General features: G+C 36.6%; 2 protein-coding genes across 12 annotated transcripts in view; one reads left to right on the top strand and one right to left on the bottom strand.

Annotated features, from left to right (window-relative positions):
* The window catches only part of KMT2E (lysine methyltransferase 2E (inactive)), a 98526-nt gene extending 79918 nt beyond the window's left edge, over positions 1 to 18608 (top strand). For 3 of the 4 annotated variants that reach the window (XM_045564627.1, XM_045564625.1, XM_045564628.1), the window contains 12 exons: positions 6159 to 6323; positions 6657 to 6965; positions 10134 to 10388; positions 10554 to 10698; positions 11584 to 11834; positions 12225 to 12281; positions 12424 to 12987; positions 14030 to 14316; positions 15069 to 15157; positions 15267 to 15392; positions 15566 to 15663; positions 16347 to 18608. In XM_045564627.1, coding sequence (XP_045420583.1) covers positions 6159 to 6323; positions 6657 to 6965; positions 10134 to 10388; positions 10554 to 10698; positions 11584 to 11834; positions 12225 to 12281; positions 12424 to 12987; positions 14030 to 14316; positions 15069 to 15157; positions 15267 to 15392; positions 15566 to 15663; positions 16347 to 17855 — 3855 coding nt within the window. In that variant the 3' untranslated portion in view covers positions 17856 to 18608. The remainder of the gene's footprint in view (positions 1 to 6158; positions 6324 to 6656; positions 6966 to 10133; positions 10389 to 10553; positions 10699 to 11583; positions 11835 to 12224; positions 12282 to 12423; positions 12988 to 14029; positions 14317 to 15068; positions 15158 to 15266; positions 15393 to 15565; positions 15664 to 16346) is intronic. The other variant, XM_045564629.1, reaches the window with a different exon arrangement.
* A 2169-nt stretch (positions 18609 to 20777) lies between these two features.
* Positions 20778 to 23770, bottom strand: part of SRPK2 (SRSF protein kinase 2) — a 210698-nt gene continuing 207705 nt past the window's right edge. For all 8 annotated transcript variants that reach the window (XM_045564638.1, XM_045564630.1, XM_045564632.1 and 5 more), the window contains one exon: positions 20778 to 22426. In XM_045564638.1, coding sequence (XP_045420594.1) covers positions 22242 to 22426 — 185 coding nt within the window. In that variant the 3' untranslated portion in view covers positions 20778 to 22241. The remainder of the gene's footprint in view (positions 22427 to 23770) is intronic.

The raw sequence follows: 23770 nt of genomic DNA, 5'->3' as shown, positions 1-23770 counted from the left end.
CCTTTTGTAGTATAGCTTGAACCATATGAAATGGACAATTTTTATGTAAATGACAGTTTCATATGACACCTAATAGTTAACATCTTGCTCAGTTTCCAACAATTGCACCAGGGGATTTATGTATTTTGGTTGTTGGCTTCATTCTTTTCAATGAGAGTAGAAGATGAGACAATGTCTTTGCCTTCACAGGTATTTACAAAAATAATTACAATTCAGCAGTAACTGGTAAAGGAGATATAAATATAGTAGATAACTTATAGCTGGGGAGGCATCAAATACCATTTCATGAACTCTAGGTAATATGTGCTTATATTTATGATGGACCTTTTCAGTAGGGTTTAACCAAATACAGATTAGCTTGTGGATAAGTCGTATGGAATTCATTTCTTCAGGGGAAATAAACTGGCGAGAGTTGTAAATATAATAAATTCTATTTGGCTGGGATAATAGGCTATTTTAGGGAAAGAGAGGGAGGTAAGGTTGTTTAGAGATCACACCAAATATTCAGTGATGAAAATTTCATGAAAGAATATTTATTCAAATAATTTTGTAGCCAAGATGGAAAAGCCTTTTCATTTTCAGTTCCATTTTCTCCCACTCCTTTTGGCCTTTTCTTTCATTACTATTTTCTTTCCATCCATTATATTTTGTCTTTTTTCTTAAGTTATTACCTGTTTACGAAAGAAAACTTGTGGCTAAATTATATGGCCCTGACTGGATGGTTATTGTACATTTCTTCTTTACTAAGAGATAATTCTTTGGCAGTGAGTTAGAATTGATTTGGAAGAATCTTACCATGAGCCCAGTTAAGCTATGGAACTGGAAATACAGTAGACTGTTTACTCACCTGATTCTAAAACGAGGGCACTACTGAGTGGACTCCTTCCAGTACATGTTAGTTGAGGTTGAGTTAGGTGGCCATAGTCTTGTTGGATACATAAAGCATGTGGAAGGGGATCTGATACTGTTAAGTTTACCTTTAGTTTAACAAGTAATCATTTTAAAAATAGCAAGCTTTTGGAAGATTTCAATTAAAAAGGAAAAAAAAAAAGGCTCTCCTCCATTTACAGTGGCATGAAAAGAACCTCCTTTATAATTTAATACTTCCAAAATAATTTTTCATACCCTTCATAATGTACCTTGGTAATATCTGATGGCTCATTATAATCAGATTGCTTAAAATGTAGAACATGGAGGGTGGTTGAGGGTGGTCTTTATATTTAAAAGGACAGAAATTTGAGAAACAATGAAAGGATAAGACAAGGATAGTCACCTAGTATGAGATTCCTTGACTTGTCAAGCAGCTAGGATAGTCTAGAATTACTTGTACATCATTAGAACATAACCCCATGAGAGTGACAGTTTCTAGTTTTATTTATTGTCATAGTCCTGGCTGCTAGGGAAAAAGTGCTTGGTTTTTATAAAAGTAGGCAACTCAGTAAATGAGCCAACTGAATGTTTATGACAGCCATTTGAGAAAAAAGATACATATATACATATATATATATATTTATATATATCCATGAATGTGAACCAAAGGAAACTTCCTACAGCTCAGGTAGACCAGGAGGCTTTGCCCAGGATTGTGCAAGATTCCCCACAATTTTCTCAGCTCTCATCTTTCACATCAAAAAGTATTCCACAGAAGTCTAATTTGAGAGGTTCTGTGAAAAGAGAGCTCTGTGACCAGTTGAATTTAGTAAACACTATACCATATTCCAGACCTTACAGATGGGGTGTTTAAAAGCTCTTGAGAAATTGTTTGTCAGCATTTTGTAAACTTGTACACCCTGGTAACTTGTTTTTAGTGGGATGGACGACACCTTTTGACATCCCACAGATTTTTATTCAGTGGAACAAACACACTCCAGGAAAACACTGCTATACATAATCTGTGCTGTTACTAATGCCCCTAGGGACTGATCTGATTTATAAAATCACTTGGAAGATGTAAACTTTTAATAGTAGTAAAATATAATTGAGCATGGTAAATTTGTTGCCTGAAAAGTCATCTGATGACAGGAATGTGTGGTATGTGTCATCAACTCACTCATCTCTCCTTATAGCATGATTAAGTTGATGCTGATTAAGAATTATAATTAATGACATTGTAGTATTAAATAGTAAAAGGGAGCCTGTTTATTTTTTATAGGTATTCTAGTCAAACAAAATGAGTTTATTCAGATTTAGCTGCCTTGTACTAAATTCAAGATCTCCAAAATCCTTGTTTTAATGCTTCCAGTTACCTGTCTTCAATTAATAGCAGTACATGCTTTGTATAATCTATGTGCAGTTCTTATCCATTTAACAAAAATGTGAGTGCTTACATATGCTAAGAACCATTAGAAGTACTAGGTGAACAAACAAGGCAAGATCACTGCTTTGGAGATTTCATAGAGAATGGGGTGCGGGTCATAAAAATGAGTATCAAAATAGTACTGTGAGGCTAAATTAAGTCACATGAGAGGAAATGGAGATACAACACAAGCCATACATACTACTTTGGAATGATTTTTATTGGTAACCAATAATCTTATCCATCTTTTAAGATTCATAATTAATCTGTAATTGCTACTTAAAAAGATAAGGGAAGTTTTTTTTTTGAGTAAGGAATCTTTTAGTTTCTCTATTTCAAGACCGTAGAGTAGGGTAATTTGGCAGGTGGGCTCTGGCTTTCCCTTTCCTTTAAAAGGCAGTTTTGTGTTGTTTTTAAGAAAAGCTACTTCCCAGCTGTTAGCAAGGTAGAAAAAATAAATCACAGGAGTCCCCTAGATGTTTTCTTTCTTTTTTTCTTCTCAATTTGTAGACTCCACTATTAGCAAATTTCCCTCTAAAGCTATATGGCATCCACAAGCTCATAGCCTTGTTTTTATTGTTTCAAATGACTAGATACATTTTCTAAATGAGATAAATTATATCAGTTTACTCAGTGAAGTTTATTTTTTCAGTTGCAATATTGTATAACACTTTATTAATTCTTGTTCTTTATAATGTAACCCTTGAAGCTTATGGACCTTTGGCTTTCCCCATGTGTTGAATAGGAAACTTGGACAAAATCTCTATAGTCTTTTCCAACTACAGTTAGTTATATAATTTCAAGTTAAATTTTTACTCCAGTGTTTTTATGCTTTGAAGCACATAGCTGGAGTAAAAATTCTCAAAATACCCACCCCTCAAGTGAGTGATAGGGATATTATTAAGCAGATGTTGTTCTTCTGCTTATAGGAAGTTACAATACTCTATTCTTGTAAAACCATAAACTGAGATATCATAAAAACAATGTATACATAGATCTCATGGGAGATCCCACACTTTAATACCCAACACTCCAGCACTGCCAAAAACTATGCAGTATTCCTAAGAGGCAATCCTATCTAATTTTAATTCTGTATCAAGATCTATCAATTGCGTAGCTCACAGGTAATAAAGTGGCTTAGAGTTCAAGACATTCGTGGCTTGGAATGAGTTGTGGTTATAGAAAATACAGGGCACAGTAGTAGCCTCATGTGACAAGTATAAACTACATCAAGCACAGGCGTTAGGGGTTATGGAAAGTCTACTGGGGTTAATTAGGACTCTTAATTTCTCTAATCACTACACAGCTATGACTACCTCAAGCTAGATATATAACTTTTCAGTTAGATCTATAAAAAATGGGTGCAAATTTTCAGATTAAATAGATATCACGTACCTGGTTATGTGCCATAGAATATATTGTATTAGATGCAACAGCAAATAATAAAGCTGAATGATACATGAGCCTTCAGGAATTTAAAAAGTAGATCAGTGAGCTAATGATTTTTATCAATGTAGAAAATCAAGCATGTTTATATTCCCAAACATTTGTGTATTTATTCTTACTCATTTGTAGTAATGCAGGAAGATTTATGCTTTGTTTTATGTAGTGTCAGTAGTTGTTAACTGGAAAGAAGAGTAAATTAGGAAGCCAGGAAACTTGCATAGTAATTATGGTCTGCTTTCGAGTGAGTCATACAATACTCTTGGGCTTTTATTTCTTTAGAAATATAGGACTAGTTTTTTAAAAAATTTTTTGGGATGTGGTCTTGCTCTGTCACCCAGGCTGGAGTGCAGTGGCACCACTGTAGCTCATTGCAGCCTTGAACTCCTGAGCTCAGGTGATCCTCCTGCCTCAGCCTCCTAAAGTGCTGACATTACAGGCATGAGTCACTGCACCTGGCCAAGGACTACATTATTTTTTAAGATCCTGACCAGCTCTGAAAGATTATGAACCATTTCTAAATATAGGATTTTGCTTTGACTATCAGTTAGTTGTACTGTTTATAAGGGAACTCAATTTTTAATTGAATCAGTTTGAATCTTTATATCATATAATTTTATCTCTGACCCTCACTCTTACCATCGCCAAAACAAAGGAATATTGATTGGAGTATGTCAAGAAACTAATTTTGGCATAAATTCATATTAATCTCAGAAAAGTCCAGGCTAATCATAATACAGAAAATATCTTTTATAGGTGTCTGTCTTTTGAGTAATTTTTGCTAAGACAGTTTGTTTCTTCTGGAAAAATATTCTTTTCCCAAATTAAAAATTTTTTTTTGGAAAGAAGTAACCACAGTAATTAAACTCCTCCCCTCCAACCAGGTTCAACAGGTGAAGCAATTATGAAAATGGTCTCTTTAAGTAATTCCAGATTTCTCAGTTTAGGGATTTAGAGAAGCCCTGATATATGGTTACAGGGTTTTTCACAGGGAAGCACACGACAAAAAGGGGTCAAGTAAGGTAATTTAAAATTAAAGACTAGAGCCATGGGATTGTCTAAGGTAAGAATTGAGCTTTAAAACTTCCAGTTCCACTGAACAAATAAGACTATCTTTTGCCTGTACTATTTTAGTGTTTGATTGCCCATCCCAGACCAGGAGAGATACAGATACGTGTCCATGAACAAGTAACCTTACCTCTTTGGACCTCAGTTTCCTCGGTGTCACGTTTGCAGTATGGCAATTTGCCGTAACAAGTTAGGAACTTAGAAGTATTTTGAGAGCAGTTTTGTTGACATGCTATTTTGTTCCCTTGCTGAGTGTAACAAAGAAAAAACCAGGGAAGAGTAATAAGCAGTAGCTTCCAGAGTGTAGGTATCCTGATGCTTGAATCCCTTGTTGGTCATTACTGGAACTAAAAAGCTCCAACATTGAGAAGACTACAGCAGCCAGACCTTGAGTTTCTGATCTTTCTTTCTTTCTTCCCCACACTGATGACAATAAAGGAGGAAAGACAAATAGATGTGAGCCTGAGGACCTGGTTCTTTTCATTTGGAGAACTGGACAGTTGATGGATGTACTTCCTGGTTCCAGTTAAGAGCGGAAGCATTTGCCAGGCTCACTGGTCAAGCCTCCGGGTCTTGCTGTTAATGTTCTCTATCCAAAGAGAACTGATGCTCAGAGGAACTCTTGCTGTTCCTCAGTCCCTGTCTTGAACTGTCAGTGTAAGACAGGAATGGCAGAAGGTAGAGGAATGCTTTATAAGAATCATAATGTAGGGCAAAAGGGTAAAGTATAAATAATAAATACTTACAGAATGCCTACCATTTTTTTAAGTACTGTTTGAAAACCTCACAGACATTTTCTATTTGAACTCAGTAACAATCTGTTGAAGTGTAAGTGTTGTAGTCTCAGAAAGGTTAACTAACTAGCCTAGGGTCACAGAAAATATTGACTGGTAGAGTCATAATTTGAACCTAAGACCTTACCCTGCAACATCCTGCTACTACATGTCATTAATATTTTCACTGGTTTAAGTGCATATGAATTTTACCTTTTCAACATATTATATCACCTTAAGAATTTTAAGTTTTTTAAAAAAGGTTAGCTTCTCTATTATTAAGAAAAAGATTTTCAGTTTGGTCAAGCAAGGTAATGTCTGAGGCATTTTTATTTTGGTTTACCCTTATCATTAACACTCAATCAGAAATATTTATAATGATAGGGCTTAGTAAGATGATGTTTGGGATTCTGAAAGATCTTGAATATAAATGTTTTCTTCCCTATATCTACTAACAACAAGTATTTTGCTTATAGTATCATAGCAATTATTTTTTAAATTTGCCATGAAACATCTGGACTTATGAATTCTACTTGTGAGCAATATTTATTACATCTCTTAAAACTTAAATTTCATAGACAAGAGAAGAAAGGAAAATGGAAGCAATTTTGCAAGCTTTTGCCAGACTTGAAAAAAGAGAGAAAAGAAGAGAACAAGCCTTGGAAAGGATCAGCACAGCTAAAACTGAAGTTAAAACTGAATGTAAAGATGCACAGATTGTCAGTGATGCTGAAGTTATTCAGGTATTATTATTCAGGTCTAGTTTTATTTTCATACTTAAATATCTTCAAATAAAATTTCTACACATGATTTAATTATATCTGTGAAGAATTTTAAATGATGCATATTGGCCTTTTAATAGCATTTTTCAAATCCTATGGGAATTTAAACTTGAGACATAAGGCTATACTTGCTTTGTTCTTTAGGGTTACCAAATATTTGATTATGTCAATTTATTACCTATCAGAATTCATAGAAATTCGGTAAAGTTATCTTCTGAAGTAGATTAATGCTGTTACATTTGAACTTATATATACATAGTATCAAAAGTTCCACTATGTTGTATTTTGAACTAGGAACAAGCAAAAGAAGAAACTGCTAGCAAGCCAACTCCTGCCAAAGTAAATAGAACTAAACAGAGAAAAAGTTTTTCTCGGAGTAGGACTCACATTGGACAGCAGCGTCGGAGACACAGAACTGTCAGCATGTGTTCAGATATCCAGCCATCTTCTCCTGATATAGAAGTTACTTCACAACAAAATGATATTGAAAATACTGTACTTACAATAGAACCAGAAACTGAAACTGCACTATCAGAAATAATTACTGAAACTGAAGTTCCAGCACTTAATAAATGCCCTACAAAGTACCCCAAAACAAAGAAGGTATGATTCTTAATAAACGTACAACTATTTTCTAACATCATTGTCTTAATGATATTAAATAATTAGTATTGTAAAAATTCAATTTATACAGAATAAGCGAAGTTTTTATACTTGCAGACTTTTTTTTAACTAATGAGAATTGCAAAACTGTATAATCAGTTAATAGAAATGTCTGCATTATTGTGAAGACAGTTATATTTAGTATATCAAGACTTTTAGTAGTGTAATTCATGATTTCTTTAAGTTTGCCTACCTTATGTACAAAATACATACTTTTCTGAACTGGTTTTAGATGTGTTATTCTTAGTTGTTTGTATTTTTTATAAATTCCATTGTATAGGCAGGTTACAAGAATTAAATGTGAATAAATTATTGACTTCAATAAGAATGTACTACTATGAAAATTTATAAGGAAGAGTAATTTTATTTTTTATTTTAATTTTTTGAGACAGAGTTTTGCTCTGTTGCCCAGACTAGAGTGCCATGGCATCAGCCTAGCTCATAGCAACCTCAAACTCCTGGGCTCAAGCAATCCTCTTGCTTTAGCCTCCCAAGTAGCTGGGATGACAGGTGCCTCCTCCATGCTGGCTAATTTTTTCTATTTTTAGTAGAGACGGGGTCTTGCTCCTGCTCAGGCTGGTCTTGAACTCCTGACCTCAAGCGATCCTCCTGCCTCGGCCTCCCAGAGTACTATAATTACAGGTGTGAGCCACCAGGCCCGGCCAGTAAGAGTAGTTTTAGACCAAATTATTGATAAAAATCTTTGGAAAAACTACCATCAGACTTAATGAAGCAATTATGAGAAACTATTCACTGAATTAAACTAACCTGAGCTTTTCAGATCATAAATAACAGAACATCCTGTGAAGCTTTTCTTTTTTTCCCCACTCTGACTAGAGTATAGCAGAGTAGAACAGAGTTACCAAAATGGTAATCCTTAGGCTCTTTGGGAAGCAGGTAGAGCATAAATGTATTTTTTTCACACACTTCTGTAACAAAGTACTTTGAAGCTTCATTTATTTTGTCTTTGTTCTTACCTAATTCAGTTACTGTAGGCAGGCTGCTAAACCAGAAGTATATTTTGAAAAATTCTAGTAAGAACTGGGATTATATTTTAATGGCAGAGGTTAGATAACTGACTTGCCACAGAGTCACAGGTTTCATTAGAAAGAAGATCTAAACACAGTTGTGTGAATTCAAAGGCTATGTTCTTCTTACTGCACCATGTGCAAGCAAGCAAGCCAATATTTGTCTTTAAAAATGAGCATCATTTTTCCCACCTTAGAACAACAAAAAATAATGCCAACTTTTCTTTATGATGTGAAAAGAAAAAACTCAAGTTTAAAAGAAGTGAAACTACTTTCTTGATTACAAATAGGACGTGATCCCTACCCTTTATTAATCGACTGTTGTGGTGCTATACATTTATTTAAATCACTGGTCTGAGATGAAGTCTCCTGCATCCCCCTCATCTGAGATGTAGGCTTCTATATCCCTATCTGATTCTCTAAAAAAGCCTCTTTTGACTGCTGGTTTTGCTTATGGTATTCCGTTTATTTTAAACAACTGATTGTTTGACAGAGTACCAAATTATCATGATTTCTCCTAAAGGGCCTCATTTAGTTTAATAATACACATATCACTTGTTCTGTGTCAGATACTGTTGTAAGAGCTTTATATATGTTATTTAACTCTTTTAATCTTTACAGCAATCCTAGTTGTAGAATTAGGTTCTATGACCCTTCTTTTGTAGATAAAGATTGAGATGTAAAAAAGTTACATAACTTGGTCACAGTCACAGTGTAAAGTGGCAAAGCCTGTATTCACCTTCCCGCAGTCTGGCTCCAGACTCCATGTGCTTCCCTACTACACGCTATTGCTTATTCTAGAAAGGTAGTTCTATACACACAGAAAAAGAGGGAAAGAAAAGATGCCAAAATGTTTACAGTGGTCACCTCTGGAAGACAGTATACATAGATTGATTTTTAATGTGTGCTTCTATGTGTGTGTCTGTGAATGCGCACAAGCACACATATATACGTTAATTGTTCTTTCTTCCCTTTTTTTTTTTTTTTTTGAGACAGAATCTCGCTTTGTTGCCCAGACTAGAGTGCCGTGGTGTCAGCCTAGCTCACAGCAACCTCAAACTCCTCGGCTTAAGTGATCCTACTGCCTCAGCCTCCCGAGTAGCTGGGACTACAGGCATGTGTCACCATGCCTGGCTAATTTTTTTCTATATATATTTTTAGTTGGCCAGATAATTTCTTTCTATTTTTTTAGTAGAGACGGGGTCTCGCTCTTGCTCAGGCTGGTCTGGAACTCCTGACCTCGAGCGATCCACCTGCCTCGGCCTCCCAGAGTGCTAGGATTACAGGTGTGAGCCACCACGCCCAGCCTATACATTAATTTGTCAATACTTCCATAATTAGAATTTAAAATAATACTATTTGACAACTAGATAAAGACATGAATGCCCTTATAGCAAAGAAAATATTAATAACTAGTTTTTTAAAAACTGAGTAGTAATTTATACTTTAGGATCAGGTATATTCATGTAGCTAGTAAAGACTGAATTATGTATATTATAGATCCAAGAACCAACAGAATTAAGGACTATGTAAATATTCAAAGCATAGGAACTTCAAGAGATATTTCAAATTCCTTAAATCAGTGATTGTCAGTGCTGACAGTCATTTTTTTAAATATACTGTATGCACTGACCTTGTCTCTAGGAGATTCTGATGGACAGACAGGGCAGAAAAACACTGCCTAAAATCAGATTTTTCTAATAGATTAAACATTTTATACCTATAATAGAAGCAGCACCAAACCTAAATTTAGTGTTTGTATTCAATAAAATGGTACTGATGTCTCCTAGTTTTTACTATATTAAAAAGCTTTAGTGTCTTTTTATAATATAAATTTTACAAAAGCAACCATGTGTTTTGTTCCTATAAAATACTGAGTAAAAAATTTCAGAACAACATAACCAAGGAAATGTAGAATGATATATTGCTTTTCGGGCATTATATATGAATGATTTAAATTACCCAATTTATCATTTTAGATATTTACATAAAGTATCAATTTCAAATCTTGTATTAGAATATTCAATAGGAGAATCTGTGCAGTTACACTTATAGTGATCCAAATTTTTCTTTTCTCTAGCACTTGGTCAATGAATGGTTAAGTGAGAAGAATGAGAAGACAGGAAAACCTTCAGACAGCCTTTCAGAAAGGCCTCTGCGCATAACTACAGATCCTGAAGTGTTAGCTACACAGCTCAATTCTTTACCAGGTCTCACTTACAGCCCCCATGTATACTCTACCCCTAAGCATTATATTAGATTTACTTCACCATTCCTTTCAGAAAAAAGGAGAAGAAAAGAACCTACTGAAAACATTTCTGGCTCATGCAAGAAGGTAAACTTTTCTTTGGATATAAAAATCTAGGATGAGCCAAATGCCAATTTCATTCCTTACTACCATTCCTGGTAGTGAAATGCTTTTGCAATCAGCTCTGCATTTATAGGCTAAATAAACAGCTACAAACTGATTCCTGTTAATTTATCATTCTATGTTATTCAGAGATGGTTGAAACAAGCTCTGGAAGAAGAAAATTCAGCAATTTTACATAGATTTAATTCACCCTGTCAAGAAAGATCCAGAAGTCCTACAGTCAATGGTGAAAATAAAAGTCCACTACTATTAAATGATAGCTGTTCCCTTCCAGGTAGAATTTCTTTTCAGTATTGTTTTAATGTGAGGAATGTGGCAAGATGTATACATAGCTTTTATAATGGGCATATTTCAGTTATTGCTATGCACTTCAGAAGAGAAGCACATTGTTAAGATTTCTCTTGTCTTCCAAATTCTTTGGATGAAGATATAAGTTTTTGCAATACCATCTGCGTTGGGGTTTATGGTTGAATTTTTAAAGGCCTAGTTTGGGTTTGGGCTGGCTGCTTTTGAAACAGATTCAGAAGGACTCTTTTACTTTTTTTTTTTTTTTTTTTTTTTGTGACAGGCCCAGGCTATAGTGCAGTGGCATCAGCCCAGCTCACAGCAACCTCAAACTCCTGGGCTCCAGCAATCCTTCTGCCTCTACCTCTGAGTAGCTGGGAGTACAGGCATGCCCCACTATGCCCGGCTAATTTTTTCTATATATTTTTAGTTGTACGATCAATTTCTTTCTATTTTTTAGTAGAGACGGGGTCTCGCTCTTGCTCAGGCTGGTCTTGAACTCCTGACCTCGAGCGATCCTCCTGCCTCGGCCTCCCAGAGTGCTAGGATTACAGGCATGAGCCACCGCGCCTGGCCCAAAAGGACTCTTAAAAAAAAAAAATCAGTTAAAGTAATAGCACTACTTGTAAGATTTCTTTGACAGCCCTAGGCCTATAAACCTTCAGGCAAGATGATGCTTGCTAATTATGAAATTAATTTTGGGCTGGAGAGATTGCTTTATGTTAGTACCATTTTTTTAAACCCTGAAATTTACTTTTGGGGGTGAAAGTAATCATAATTACTGTTGTTGATATTTTACCCTTCCCAGAATGTGATATATATTGTAGCAAATACCAGCAGCGCAATTTCTTACAGATTATTATTTCACCAACAGATTTAACTACACCACTAAAAAAACGAAGACTTTATCACTTGCTTGATTCTGTTTACTCAGAAACCTCCACACCTACTCCTTCACCGTATGCTACACCAACTCACACAGATATTACTCCTATGGATCCATCATTTGCCACTCCTCCACGGATAAAATCGGATGATGAAACTTGTAGAAATGGTTATAAACCCATATATTCACCAGTTACCCCAGTAACTCCTGGTACACCAGGAAATAACATGCACTTTGAGGTGAGATATTAAATGAGAAAAAAAAATTTCAACCCCTGGGGGTGGGGTTTAAGAGCTTACCCCCATCTTTCAAATAAGTGTGCTGAGTGAGAGTAGAAAATAAGTTTTCAAGATACTAAAACAAAATTGGGAACATGCTTTTATATGAATTTAAATGCTTTTATTTTTACTAATATGGGGTTAACTTTCATCTTATCGATATACAGAAGAGGCTAAATGAGTATATGTGTATTGACCTCAAAGCTAATATCTTATTTGAGGAATGGAAATGAAACAGGAAAGAAAGTCTAAAACCAGAGTCTGTATAGTAGTTTCTCAGTTTGTTTTCATTTCTATAACTAGTATGGATTTAGTTATATATTTTAATTTTCAATTCTTTCTTTTATATAGAATATTTCTTCCCCAGAAAGTTCTCCAGAAATAAAGAGACGCACTTACAGTCAAGAGGTAAGAAGTTACCAGAAAGGGGGTGAATTGGTGATTTTTTTCCTATTACCATTATTTTGCTTAAATTACTGGTAGGATTTTAAAATAAACAATCTCAAGATGTGGTTATTTGTGTAATTTTTTAAAAAAATTCTTTAAACAGGGATATGACAGATCTTCAACTGTGTTAACATTGGGGCCTTTTAGAAATTCCAATTTAACCGAACTGGGTCTGCAAGAAATAAAGACTATTGGTTATACCAGCCCTAGAAGTAGGACTGAAGTCAGCCGGCAGTGCCCTGGAGAAAAGGAACCTGGGTCAGATCTTCAACTGGGACTCGATGCAGTCGAGCCAACTGCCTTACATAAAACCATGGAAACGCCTGCACATGACAGGACTGAGCCTAATAGCCAACTGGACTCGACTCACTCTGGACGGGGTACAATATATTCTTCCTGGGTAAAGAGTCCTGACAGAACGGGCGTTAACTTCTCAGTGAACTCCAACTTGAGGGACCTGACACCCTCGCATCAGTTGGAGGTTGGAGGAGGCTTCCGAATAAGTGAGTCAAAGTGCCTGATGCAGGATGATACTAGAGGCATGTTTATGGAAACAACTGTGTTTTGTACTTCCGAAGATGGGCTTGTATCTGGTTTCGGACGGACTGTTAATGACAATTTGATCGACGGGAGTTGCACACCCCAGAATCCACCACAAAAGAAAAAGGTTACAAATTTAATAATTTATAGTCCTTTTAATATTTGTTTTCATATTACTGAGGGTAATTGGTAGTTTTATGTATTATATAAGGCATTCCTTAATTTATTCAAGTTAAATTTTTTATATGTATATTTTTATATGTATATTTTTAAACCTTTTGTAAATGCTCACTTAATTAGAAAATGTTTCCAGAAAAGTAAAAAAATTCTAGTAATATGGGAAATCCTTGTAAGGAGCATGGTTTCAGAGACAGAAACCTCAAGAGTTTACTCACCAAATGATTACCTTTTAAAAATAAGCACTCCCCAGTCAAAAAAACAGACTTGAATAATATTTGTTGTTACCTTTATTTTACACAGAATGGGCAGTCTTGTATAGAAGAAATGCCTTTTCCCTAATCCATAATATCTACAATATTTAGGCCATGGGTATAAGAGAGTTTTGGAAAGTAATTACTAATAGATAAGTATTATATATTAAATGAATTCCCTGATTTGCCACCATTAGCAGACATACTGAAACATTTAGAATGCCTTATATTTCAGAAGAATGGGAGAAACTGTAGCACTTGTTTTGTTAGTAGGCTTATTGCTTTGCAAGTCAAAGAATTTTAGTGATGTGTGCTTTTAATTTTTGTAACAGAGTCCAGTTGACAACTTTGTGGGAAGCAATGTAGTATAGTGGAAAGAGCACGGGCTTTCAAGTAAGACCTAGGTTCGAATCCCGGCTCCAACACTCACCAGCTGTGTGACCTTGAGTGAGTGAGTTACTCAATTTCCTCATCTGTAAAATGGGGATGATAATATACCTGTGTCATAGGGTTGTTGTGAGGATTAAATGGAATAATGTATGTAAATCATCTAAGTAAAATGCCTGGCATATAGTAGGCATTTGGTAATTGTTAATTATTATTTGTTCAGAATTGAATTATTTTATATAATTCTCCTTACGTAAATATAGTAATTCTCTTTATAAAAAAAGAATGGATTGGTTTTGTCATAAAAACAAGGATAAAAGATTTGTTTTGTCTTATCTTTTCTTGCTTAAGGTTTCTCTATTAGAATACCGTAAGAGACAACGTGAAGCTAGGAAAAGTGGCTCTAAGACAGAAAACTTTCCACTGGTTAGTGTATCACCTCATGCAAGCGGAAACTTGAGCAGCAATGGTGATGGGTGTGCCACCAGTAGTGAAAATGGGGAGCAGGTAGAAAACACTGCTAGCCTACCATTACCAACACCAGCTACAGTTTATAATGCTACTTCTGAAGAAACCAGCAATAACTGTCCTGTTAAGGAAGCTACTGCCAATGAGAAGAATGAACCAGAAGTTCAATGGTAAGCCTGTTTTGAAGTTTGCTACTCTGGAAAGAACAAGCTTTTGTTAATGAACTATTCTTCCTATTTGCTGTTCTTCTTCCAAGGCTTAAGCAGATAGTGGTTTGTGATCATAATTTTAAAAGATCCTTTCTGGTAAAAGGGTTTTAAACCAGCTGTATATTGCCTATGTTGTTAAAGGTCCATTGTGTTTATTCCTTGATAATTTGTTCACATTTTTCATGCAGATTTCCTCTCCAAAGAACATTTATCGGGATTAAGCCATCCTGCAAAATTTCTTTATAACCCTACCAGTTACTTTGAAAGAACAACCAGGTGTATTGTTTCTTTAGAAGGAATGGGCCTTGGCAAAGGTAAAGAGGCCACATTCACTTTGCTCCTTGGTGTCCCCTTTCACCTGAGAGCTTACAAGCCTGACACAAGGCAATTTGTTAGGGGCATGTTTTGGGACCTCTGGTAACCTGAAGTGACATTCTGTTAAGGCACTATCTTCAACTCCTCCCTCCTTTTCACCAAGAAATTGCTGGTGACAAAGGAATTGAGACTGATGGATTTCTTCAGATAAATGGTGATAAGGATACAAGTCTCAGTTTGGGGGGTCATTTGCAAAATAAGATCAGTTTGACACCAAAGTATTTTCCTACTAGAGCAAAAGCCTTGGGCTGAGAGGACATGTTGACCATCAAGGGACAAAAATAATCTAACTGGCAGTAGCTTCTTTGAGTTGAGGATGATGTGATTTTGTTTTAAAGGACTGCCTCAACTTCCGTGGAACAAGTGAGAGAAAGGAGTTATCAGAGAGCTTTACTTCTCAGTGATCACCGAAAAGATAAAGACAGTGGTAAGTGAGTTTGTTCCTTCACCAAGAAGTACAGTCAGTTAATCACTCTGCGTCCCCGGTTCTTTGCAGCTCTAATGTTCTCTTTGGGTCTCCTCTGCTTCATCTCTAGGGGGAGAATCACCATGTGTCTCATGTTCACCGAGTCATGTTCAGTCTTCACCTTCATCTCATTCAAATCACATTCCCCAGTTGCAAGCTAAGGGCCCAGTCCCTGCTTTCAGTGAACTTATGGAAGGTCAGTAAGCAGATGACCTATCATGGTTAGTGTTTTAAACACCTTTCTACATCAGAAAAAAGAGAGCCTATAACAAGTCAGTTTTGTAGAATGTGCATTGCATTGTGTTGTTAATAAAAGACAGTGTTGATCATGTAATTTTACATTTACTGTACATTCCTTCTGCTTTACAGACCCTGATCCTGAAAATCCAGAACCCACGACTACAAGTGAATGTCCATCCCCGGATACTTCTCAAAATACCTGTAAAAGCCCTTCAAAAATGAGCAAGGTAATAATAATAACATTGACCTTTGGATGTGCCCATTCAGAAAAGCTGATTGTAATATGCAGAGTTTTCTGCTATATCAAGTATCAGTTTGTGATTTCTGGACACTTTTTCTGTTAAACATACTCAATTGTATTTACTACTTTACTACTTTTTCATTCTCTCTTCAATCAACTGTTGTGTACAAACATAAATGTTTTCTAAGCATGCTTTAAGAGCTTACATTTTCTCCTAGAGTTCCACCACTATTCTAAGTGGTGTCTAGGAAACTCATAGCCTTTGCATGAACCAGCCAATTAATTGTCCAGAAACAGAAGGTCAGGTGACATTGATTTAACAGAATGATAATCTCCATCCTGGCTCATGAAGATGTGATAATTTGATATGGCATGCATATCACTGGAAACTAAAGATGAGGAATCTGAGATTGATTTTTTTTGATCTTAGATATAACTTGGATTATTTTTATTTTAAGCTCACTATGAGAACTTGTTTGAACTATTAAAAAAAACTGACCTTCCAACATCCCAGGCCTCTATAACTGACTTCAAACCTATACAGGAAATACCATTAAATATCAACAAGAAATTACTTGGGGTTAGAAGAATAAACCTCAGGGTACACAAAATGTTTCTTAAGTTTATATAAACATAAATTTATCTGTATGACTTGTCTTTTTTTCATAGCCTGGTTCACCAGGACCTGTACTTCCTGCGCAAGCACATGGGAAAATACTCACAAAACCAGATTCCCATTGGGAGGCAACAGTTATTGTATCAGAAGCTGAGAACAGCATCCACCTAAAAACAGAGCTCCAACAGAAACAGCTATCAAATAACCCCCAAGCACTTTCAAAGAATCATCCTCCTCAGCCACATGTTCGCAATTCATCTGAGCAACTTTCACAGAAGCTGCCTTCTGCACCAGCCAAGCTGCACTGTCCTCCATCACCTCACGTAGAAAATCCTCCAAAGTCATCTACACCCCACACACCTGTACAACATGGTTATCTGTCACCAAAGCCTCCTTCACAGCAGCTAGGATCTCCCTATAGGCCTCACCATTCACAGTCACCTCAAGTTGGAACACCCCAGCGAGAGGCTCAGAGAAACTTTTATCCAGCAACACAGAACCTTCAAGCCAACATTCAGCAGGCAACTTCTGGAGCATTATTTACACAGACACCCTCAGGACAATCTTCAGCAACATATAGTCAGTTTAACCAACAAAGTCTGAACAGCACGGCCCCACCTCCTCCACCCCCTCCGCCTCCCTCTTCTTCGTCTTATTATCAAAACCAGCAGCCCTCTGCAAACTTTCAAAATTATAATCAGCTCAAAGGTAGTCTTTCTCAACAAACTGTGTTTACATCAGGACCAAATCAAGCACTTCCTGGCACCACAAGCCAGCAAACAGTTCCAGGACACCATGTTACTCCAGGGCATTTTTTGCCCTCTCAGAACCCTACTATTCACCATCAAACCTCTGCTGCTGTCCCACCCCCTCCTCCTCCACCACCTGCTCCAGGACCACACCTTGTACAACAGCCGACTTCCCATCAGCAACACTCTGTAGCACATGTAGTGGGGCCTGTTCATGCTGTCACTCCAGGGTCGCATATTCATTCTCAAACTGCTGGACACCATTTGCCACCACCTCCTCCCCCTCCTGGTCCTGCCCCTCATCACCATCCCCCACCCCATCCTTCTACAGGACTCCAAGGTCTACAAGCACAACACCAGCATGTTGTAAATTCAGCACCCCCACCTCCCCCTCCACCGCCACCTTCCGGTGTTTTGGCTTCTGGGCATCACACCACATCGGGTCAAGCCTTACACCACCCACCTCATCAAGGACCTCCACTTTTTCCTTCAAGTGCTCATCCAGCTGTACCACCGTATCCCTCACAAGCTACACATCACACCACTCTGGGACCGGGACCCCAGCACCAGCCTTCTGGAACAGGGCCACATTGTCCATTACCTGTTGCAGGTCCTCATCTCCAGCCCCAAGGACTAAACAGTATTCCAACACCTACTGCTTCAGGGTTCTGTCCTCATCCTGGCTCTGTGGCCCTGCCACATGGGGTTCAGGGACCTCAGCAGGCATCGCCAGTGCCTGGACAGATTCCAATTCACAGAGCACAGGTGCCACCAACATTTCAGAACAATTACCATGGTTCAGGGTGGCATTAAAATGGACTCCAAAAACATTTTTTTAAATGTTCTGTAAGATAAAACTGTATATTTCATATGTACCTGTTAAGGTACTTTTTAAAGCTTGTACATGAAACTTTGTATAAAAGAACACCAGTGCTCCTTCATTGTATTTTTTCCCATTTTTGCTTTTTTAAAATTCGTTTTAAAATATGCTCTTAAGCCAGTATTAGATATCTTTATTTTGTAAGTGAACATTCCAGCAGTTTTTCTGGCAGTAGATTTGATGCTACATGATCTTTAAATTTTGTTGCAGTTAAATTCCTTTAGTGAATGTTTTCTATATTATTTTATACATATGCATTAAGTACACAGCTAAGTATTGGCACTATGAGGATTTTCATTTCTTTTTTTTTTCTGTCAGCGGTTCTGTGAGTGCATCTTAGGTATAAAAATGCAATACAGATTTTTATAGTTTGGTGTGGATGTGGCTCATTTTGTTTTACCGGTTACTTGCAAGCAAAATGTAATTTAATGTATAGATGATTTCTAATGTCTCTTGACAAACTGTAAATACTGCATTTCTTTTGCGTATATAATTGCTTACAGCTTTTCTCATTTGATATATAAGCATTGTACATATGACAAGTCTTTTGCAAAACTGTGTGATCTTTGTGAAAGTAGTACAGTATATGACCTTTAATTTCTTTTTTATTTTAAATATACTGTCACATTGAAGCACTGGTTGGGCATTTTAATTCATGTTAATAAATCACAATTATGTCAGTTTTATCCAATTGTCCTGTACAGCTTCTAAGATCGGGGTCTGCATAAATGTTTCTACAAAAGTTATAGTTTTCAAATATAATTTGTAAGGCGCCTTCAGTTTTCTTTAGTGACTACTACCTCAGATGGTAGCTAGCAACAGGAGGCAGTTAAGGGGTTGTTCCTGTAATGGTTCTTTCTTGCCATTTTTGCAAGAGCCATATAGAAAACTATTTAAAAAGTCAGGCTGTATAACTTTACTTAGTATCTGACATCATACAGAATGAATCCAGACCACTAAATGCATTACATGTGATACACTTAGATTATAACTTACTACTGTTCAAAAATATGGGTAGTCTGCCTAAAACACAGGAATATCTAATTTGTACATTTTAGAATATAAGTAAAATGTCCTATTATTCAAAATGATTTTGATTAAGTATATTTATATTCCACAGTAATAACACTGTATCAACACATCTTCATCACCCAGTTACTTGACATAATTTAGCACAGTATACAACTTTTGTGCATCAGAGAAAAAAGTACACAGACTTAAAAATGAGATTTGGTGGTAATTTAAATCATATTTTGTACTTTTAATTTCCATTTTCTTTTGAAAATTAACTAATGGGGCATTAACACAGCTCGTTTAAGGGCTCAATCCTAATCAGCTTCAAGATTTGAAGAACCCAGGTCAACTCTGCCATCCTTGACTTGTCAAACAAAATTCTACGTATGGTATTCACTAAAAAAACACAAAATTCTACGTATGGTATTCACTAAAAAAACATTTGTCTGAGAAATGACTTTATATCATCCATCCCCTGACAGTTTCAAACACAGAATAAAGTTAACTAGGATGAGAAATATCAATGTTCACTTCTTTAAAAGAACTATCCTTCTAATAAGCATTTTAAATTCCCCACAGTTTTAAATTTGCCTACTGCACAAATATGTATACAGAAGCTTTTGTTTAAACCATAGAAGCCTATATAAATCTTTGACTCTTTGATAAAGGCTATAATCCGAAATGCTGTCCTCTACCAAAATTTCATTAAAATTATTTTAAAAAGAGAAAAAAAGTAGAATCTAAGAAATAATGTGAACTTAAGTTCTCTACTCCAGTGGAAAGTGTCCTTACTTTATCCTGTTGACTAGTTATCTATGGTCCAGGTATACGAAGAGGCAAGTTAGTAAATCAGTTTTCACCTAAAAAGTGTATGCCTTTTTGAAGCTCTTATATCCACTTTTTCTGTCTGCCAAATTCCAGACAGCCAACTTCTCTGAATCTGCTATAATCACATACATCATCCATTTTTCATGACGACTTCACATGGACCAGAGAAAGGAAAAGACAGGACATTCAACTAAACTCACTGAGCTGGTTATAATGTTTAGCATAACCAGTGGTTCTCATTTAGCTTATATGCATTCTTTACCAACAAGTCACCAAGAATCTGCTAAAACCATACTATACCTAATACAAATGTATATTCCTTCTAGAACAATTGTTTCTATGCTGTAAACTAGTTAGGCTGTTTTATCATAAGGGACACCCTTAAAAATCCATAATTAATCTGGTTTGTTTTCCAACATGAGCTAAAATTAGCCATTTCATTCAAGTGTACTTTCACCTTGGCAAAAAATTCTTATACACTTAGAGAAGAAATAAATGTACTCTGTGGTTTTTGTAAGAATGTTTCCAATGGAAATCATGGATAGTATCACTGGTGTGCAGCCACCATCTGTCATAGAATCTACATGGTAACCTAGCCTCATTAAAAAAATTGAGCATGCACGTTTCATAATGAAATGAATGAATGGTACATTCTACCTCAGTGCTATGTGATATAATGCTAATTCCTAAAAGGATTATGTGTCTTGTTCCCTCACAGTGAATGCTGTTAAAAAAAGAAAATTTGCAATGCTCAAACAAAATGCAATTAGTATGTTTTTGATGAAATATGGATGAAAAGAGATCATTGAAATTCCAGATAATGAATTGCTACTGTAGCATCTTTCCTAAATCCTTTCTGCCCTTAAAAAACAATAAACGATTTCCTTATAATAAGCCTTAATGCATGTTCCACAACTACATTTGCTACAACAGGAATGTTGGTACCTCCTTTAGTTTTGGTGACACTACACTGACAGCAAATGTTCAAATACAGGGCAATGACCAAGGCAATGTCTGGAAAAAAAAACCAAAACACTTTAATTTTTAAGACAACTGCAAGCACCTCAAACAATGGATTATTGTTACAACACTTGTTAGCTTTTCACAATCTAGTTATTGCAAAGGCATATGGATAAATGTTAATGGACAAAGTCAAAAACGAGGCACCTTAATGAATGTAAAATTTAAAATAAAAAGACATTCAATCCACTGACTTCTAAAAGAGGCTAAATATACCTCTATATATTACATTCTAAAATTGTATTGCCTACTATGGTTTGTGTCCTGGATTCTACAATTTTAAGGAAATGCATAAACAAAACTGTGTACAACCTGCAAAGGGAAAATCATTTTCTCAACTTCAGTTCATGGAAAGACAATGAAAAAGCTTAGTAAAAAGTCTGTCGTCGCCACACAGAAAGCTGCCCATGGAATGAATGTGGTCACTGTTACCTTGAAGCTGAGGAGTATTCTGCCCACTGCATTGCAAACTGTATATACCATACCTTGTGTTTTAGACAAACACGATCATGCTTTTCCAAAAATATATATAATTTTTTTCATTCCACACACTGAACACATTTCTCTTGTCCAATTTAATCTACGTAGAGTTTAACTTACAGCGCTTGGAGGAAGCAACACCACATGGTACCGGGCCATCACATTTTTAAAGGGAAATCACTTTTTCTTCAAAATTACTTTTAAAAATACGCAAAAATACGAATGGGACTGCTTAATTATAATACATATTTTAGAATGAAAAGCACGTCTTTTCTTCCTTTAAAGTGCCATATAGGGAATGACATCTTGTAACCCAGAGCCACTTTGTTTAAAATCCAATGTAAAAGGACTATTATGGAATGAAAAGTTTGCACAACTCCTTGGAGAAGTTAAAGTCTGCTACATGCAACATAGGCTACAAAGCACTCAAGACTTGGTAGCTTTTCTGAAATTTGAGTCCCCATCCCATATTTAATGGAAGTTAACATTTACAGGGTGCATTTACATACACTATAATACAGGAATGATGTCCCTTTGCCAGAAGATAAAATTGTACATTTCCTTGCTATTTCCTGGTTCCAACTTGATAATTTCTTAAGATTGTAAATTATATAGTACTCAGCTAAAATATTTCTTCATAAATAGTTACAAAACCTGCCAAAACACAAACGGGAAAGTATTTTTCGTTCAAAAAAAATGATATTTGAATGTCACACAAGAAACAATGCTTAGAGACATGTTATTGTTTCCAGAAGAAAATGGTCAGTAAACTACTTAGCTGAAGACAAAAGACTACCCTTCCCCAGGATCACAGTGCACAGAAAGCAAAATGTCAAACAACAGTACCTCAAAGCAAAATAAAGGTCTGAGGATGAAGCCAGCTCACTTGTAATCCTGATAAAGAATGAGAGTCACCGTTTTAGGTCCAATGTACTGGGAACATTTGCTAGCTCAGAATGCTCTACTGGTAGAATATGCTAAGAATTCAACCAAGGATGCCGAAGGCATTCACCAGCCGAGGCTCGTTTCTCTGGAACCATTTCTAACATCGGGATCAGGAAATCTGTAAACTGTGCAGCATCTTCATGGGGCCAGCCGTACTTTTCCACAAGTACATCAAAGAGGCTCCAGGGCTTCAGCTTGGTAATGTGCCGCAGTTCTCCTACAGGGGAAAAACACACCAATGTCAAAAAAGCTCCAAATTTGTATTTCCCATCGTTGGTCCAGCCAGGTTCTTTTCAATGAAGCAGACAACCTACCTGCTCAACACTTTATGGCAACAACAAAAGCCAACATTCCCCAAGCGATAACCCCTAAGCAATAATCATTTAAATGTACCCGTGTCATATTTTAGGTAGCCTGGCAGATGTAGATAGGGCTTGACGATGTCCAGAATGTTTTCATTTCCAGAGGCTGAGAGAGCCACTCTCACGTCAACTTGGGATCTTTTGCAATCTGCAGACTTGCTTAGAGAAAAAGCTGTAAGATATACACCACTTGAACTCCTTCCAGGGTTGGGGAACCTGCAGCCTGAAAGCCACCTCCAGATGCCCAAATGTAGCCCCTTGAGCGAATCCAAACTTCACACAACAAAAGTTTTTATTAAAATTTGGATTCAGTCAAAAGGATCCAGAGGCCACATGTGGCCCCGAGGCCACAGGTTCCCAAAGAGGACTTCCTGTGATAATAGAGATGGATTACAGATCTGCACTGTCCCATATGGCAGCCACTAGTAAAATATGGCCATTGGGCACTAGGAAATGTGGCCATTGTGACTGAAGAGTTTAAGTTTTAATGTTCCTTTCTGTCCAAATTTAAACAGCCACAAGCAGCTAATGGCTACTGTACCAGAGAGCTGGAGGCCAATCCAAATCAAACAACGTTCATGTCTACATGTTTTTTGTAAAATCTAAGATTCCAAGACATTAGTTTGTAAACTTTAAAATTATACTTTGCAAAATGTGCTAGCTGCAGTTAAAAAGTGTGGGTCACAGGCAGCTTTGACTGACATAATAGAATGACTAACAAGCTAATAAGTGGCCTATGAACTGAATGGCCCTTTCAATAACATACAAAAAAGTTATTTTTAAGTCAAACTGCTAAAAGGTCAGGATAACTTCCATTATGAATAAATCATTTTCTCTCCTGTTTGAAATTTTCACAGGACATCCCACCCCTGCCCACAGAGAGACCTCCTTGGAGGCCCCTCAAAGTGCAGCCTGAGCCATCCAGGGGACAGAGGCTGCGCTGCACCACGCCCATGCCCCAAGCCACCCTGGGAGTCCTGCAGCTGCGCCAGGCGGGTCCCAGAGCGGAGGGGAGCTGCGTGCAGCACCTAAGCAGCGCGCCTGCTGCAAGGGCCGATTCCTCTCTCCCCTGTCACCTGCTATAACTGAACTAAAAAGGTAAATATTAAATATTTTTCAGTCAAGAATCAGTGCTGTGCTCACAAAGGTCTTCTCAGGAGGCCTGGTCATTTCACCCAGTTATTCAAGTCAATTTAGAA

The sequence above is a fragment of the Lemur catta genome, chromosome 11, assembly GCF_020740605.2.
Source record: "Lemur catta isolate mLemCat1 chromosome 11, mLemCat1.pri, whole genome shotgun sequence".
Taxonomy (NCBI): Eukaryota; Metazoa; Chordata; class Mammalia; order Primates; family Lemuridae; genus Lemur; species Lemur catta.
Note: the sequence above shows the minus strand (reverse complement) of the source record. Positions and strands in the feature narration are given on the sequence as shown.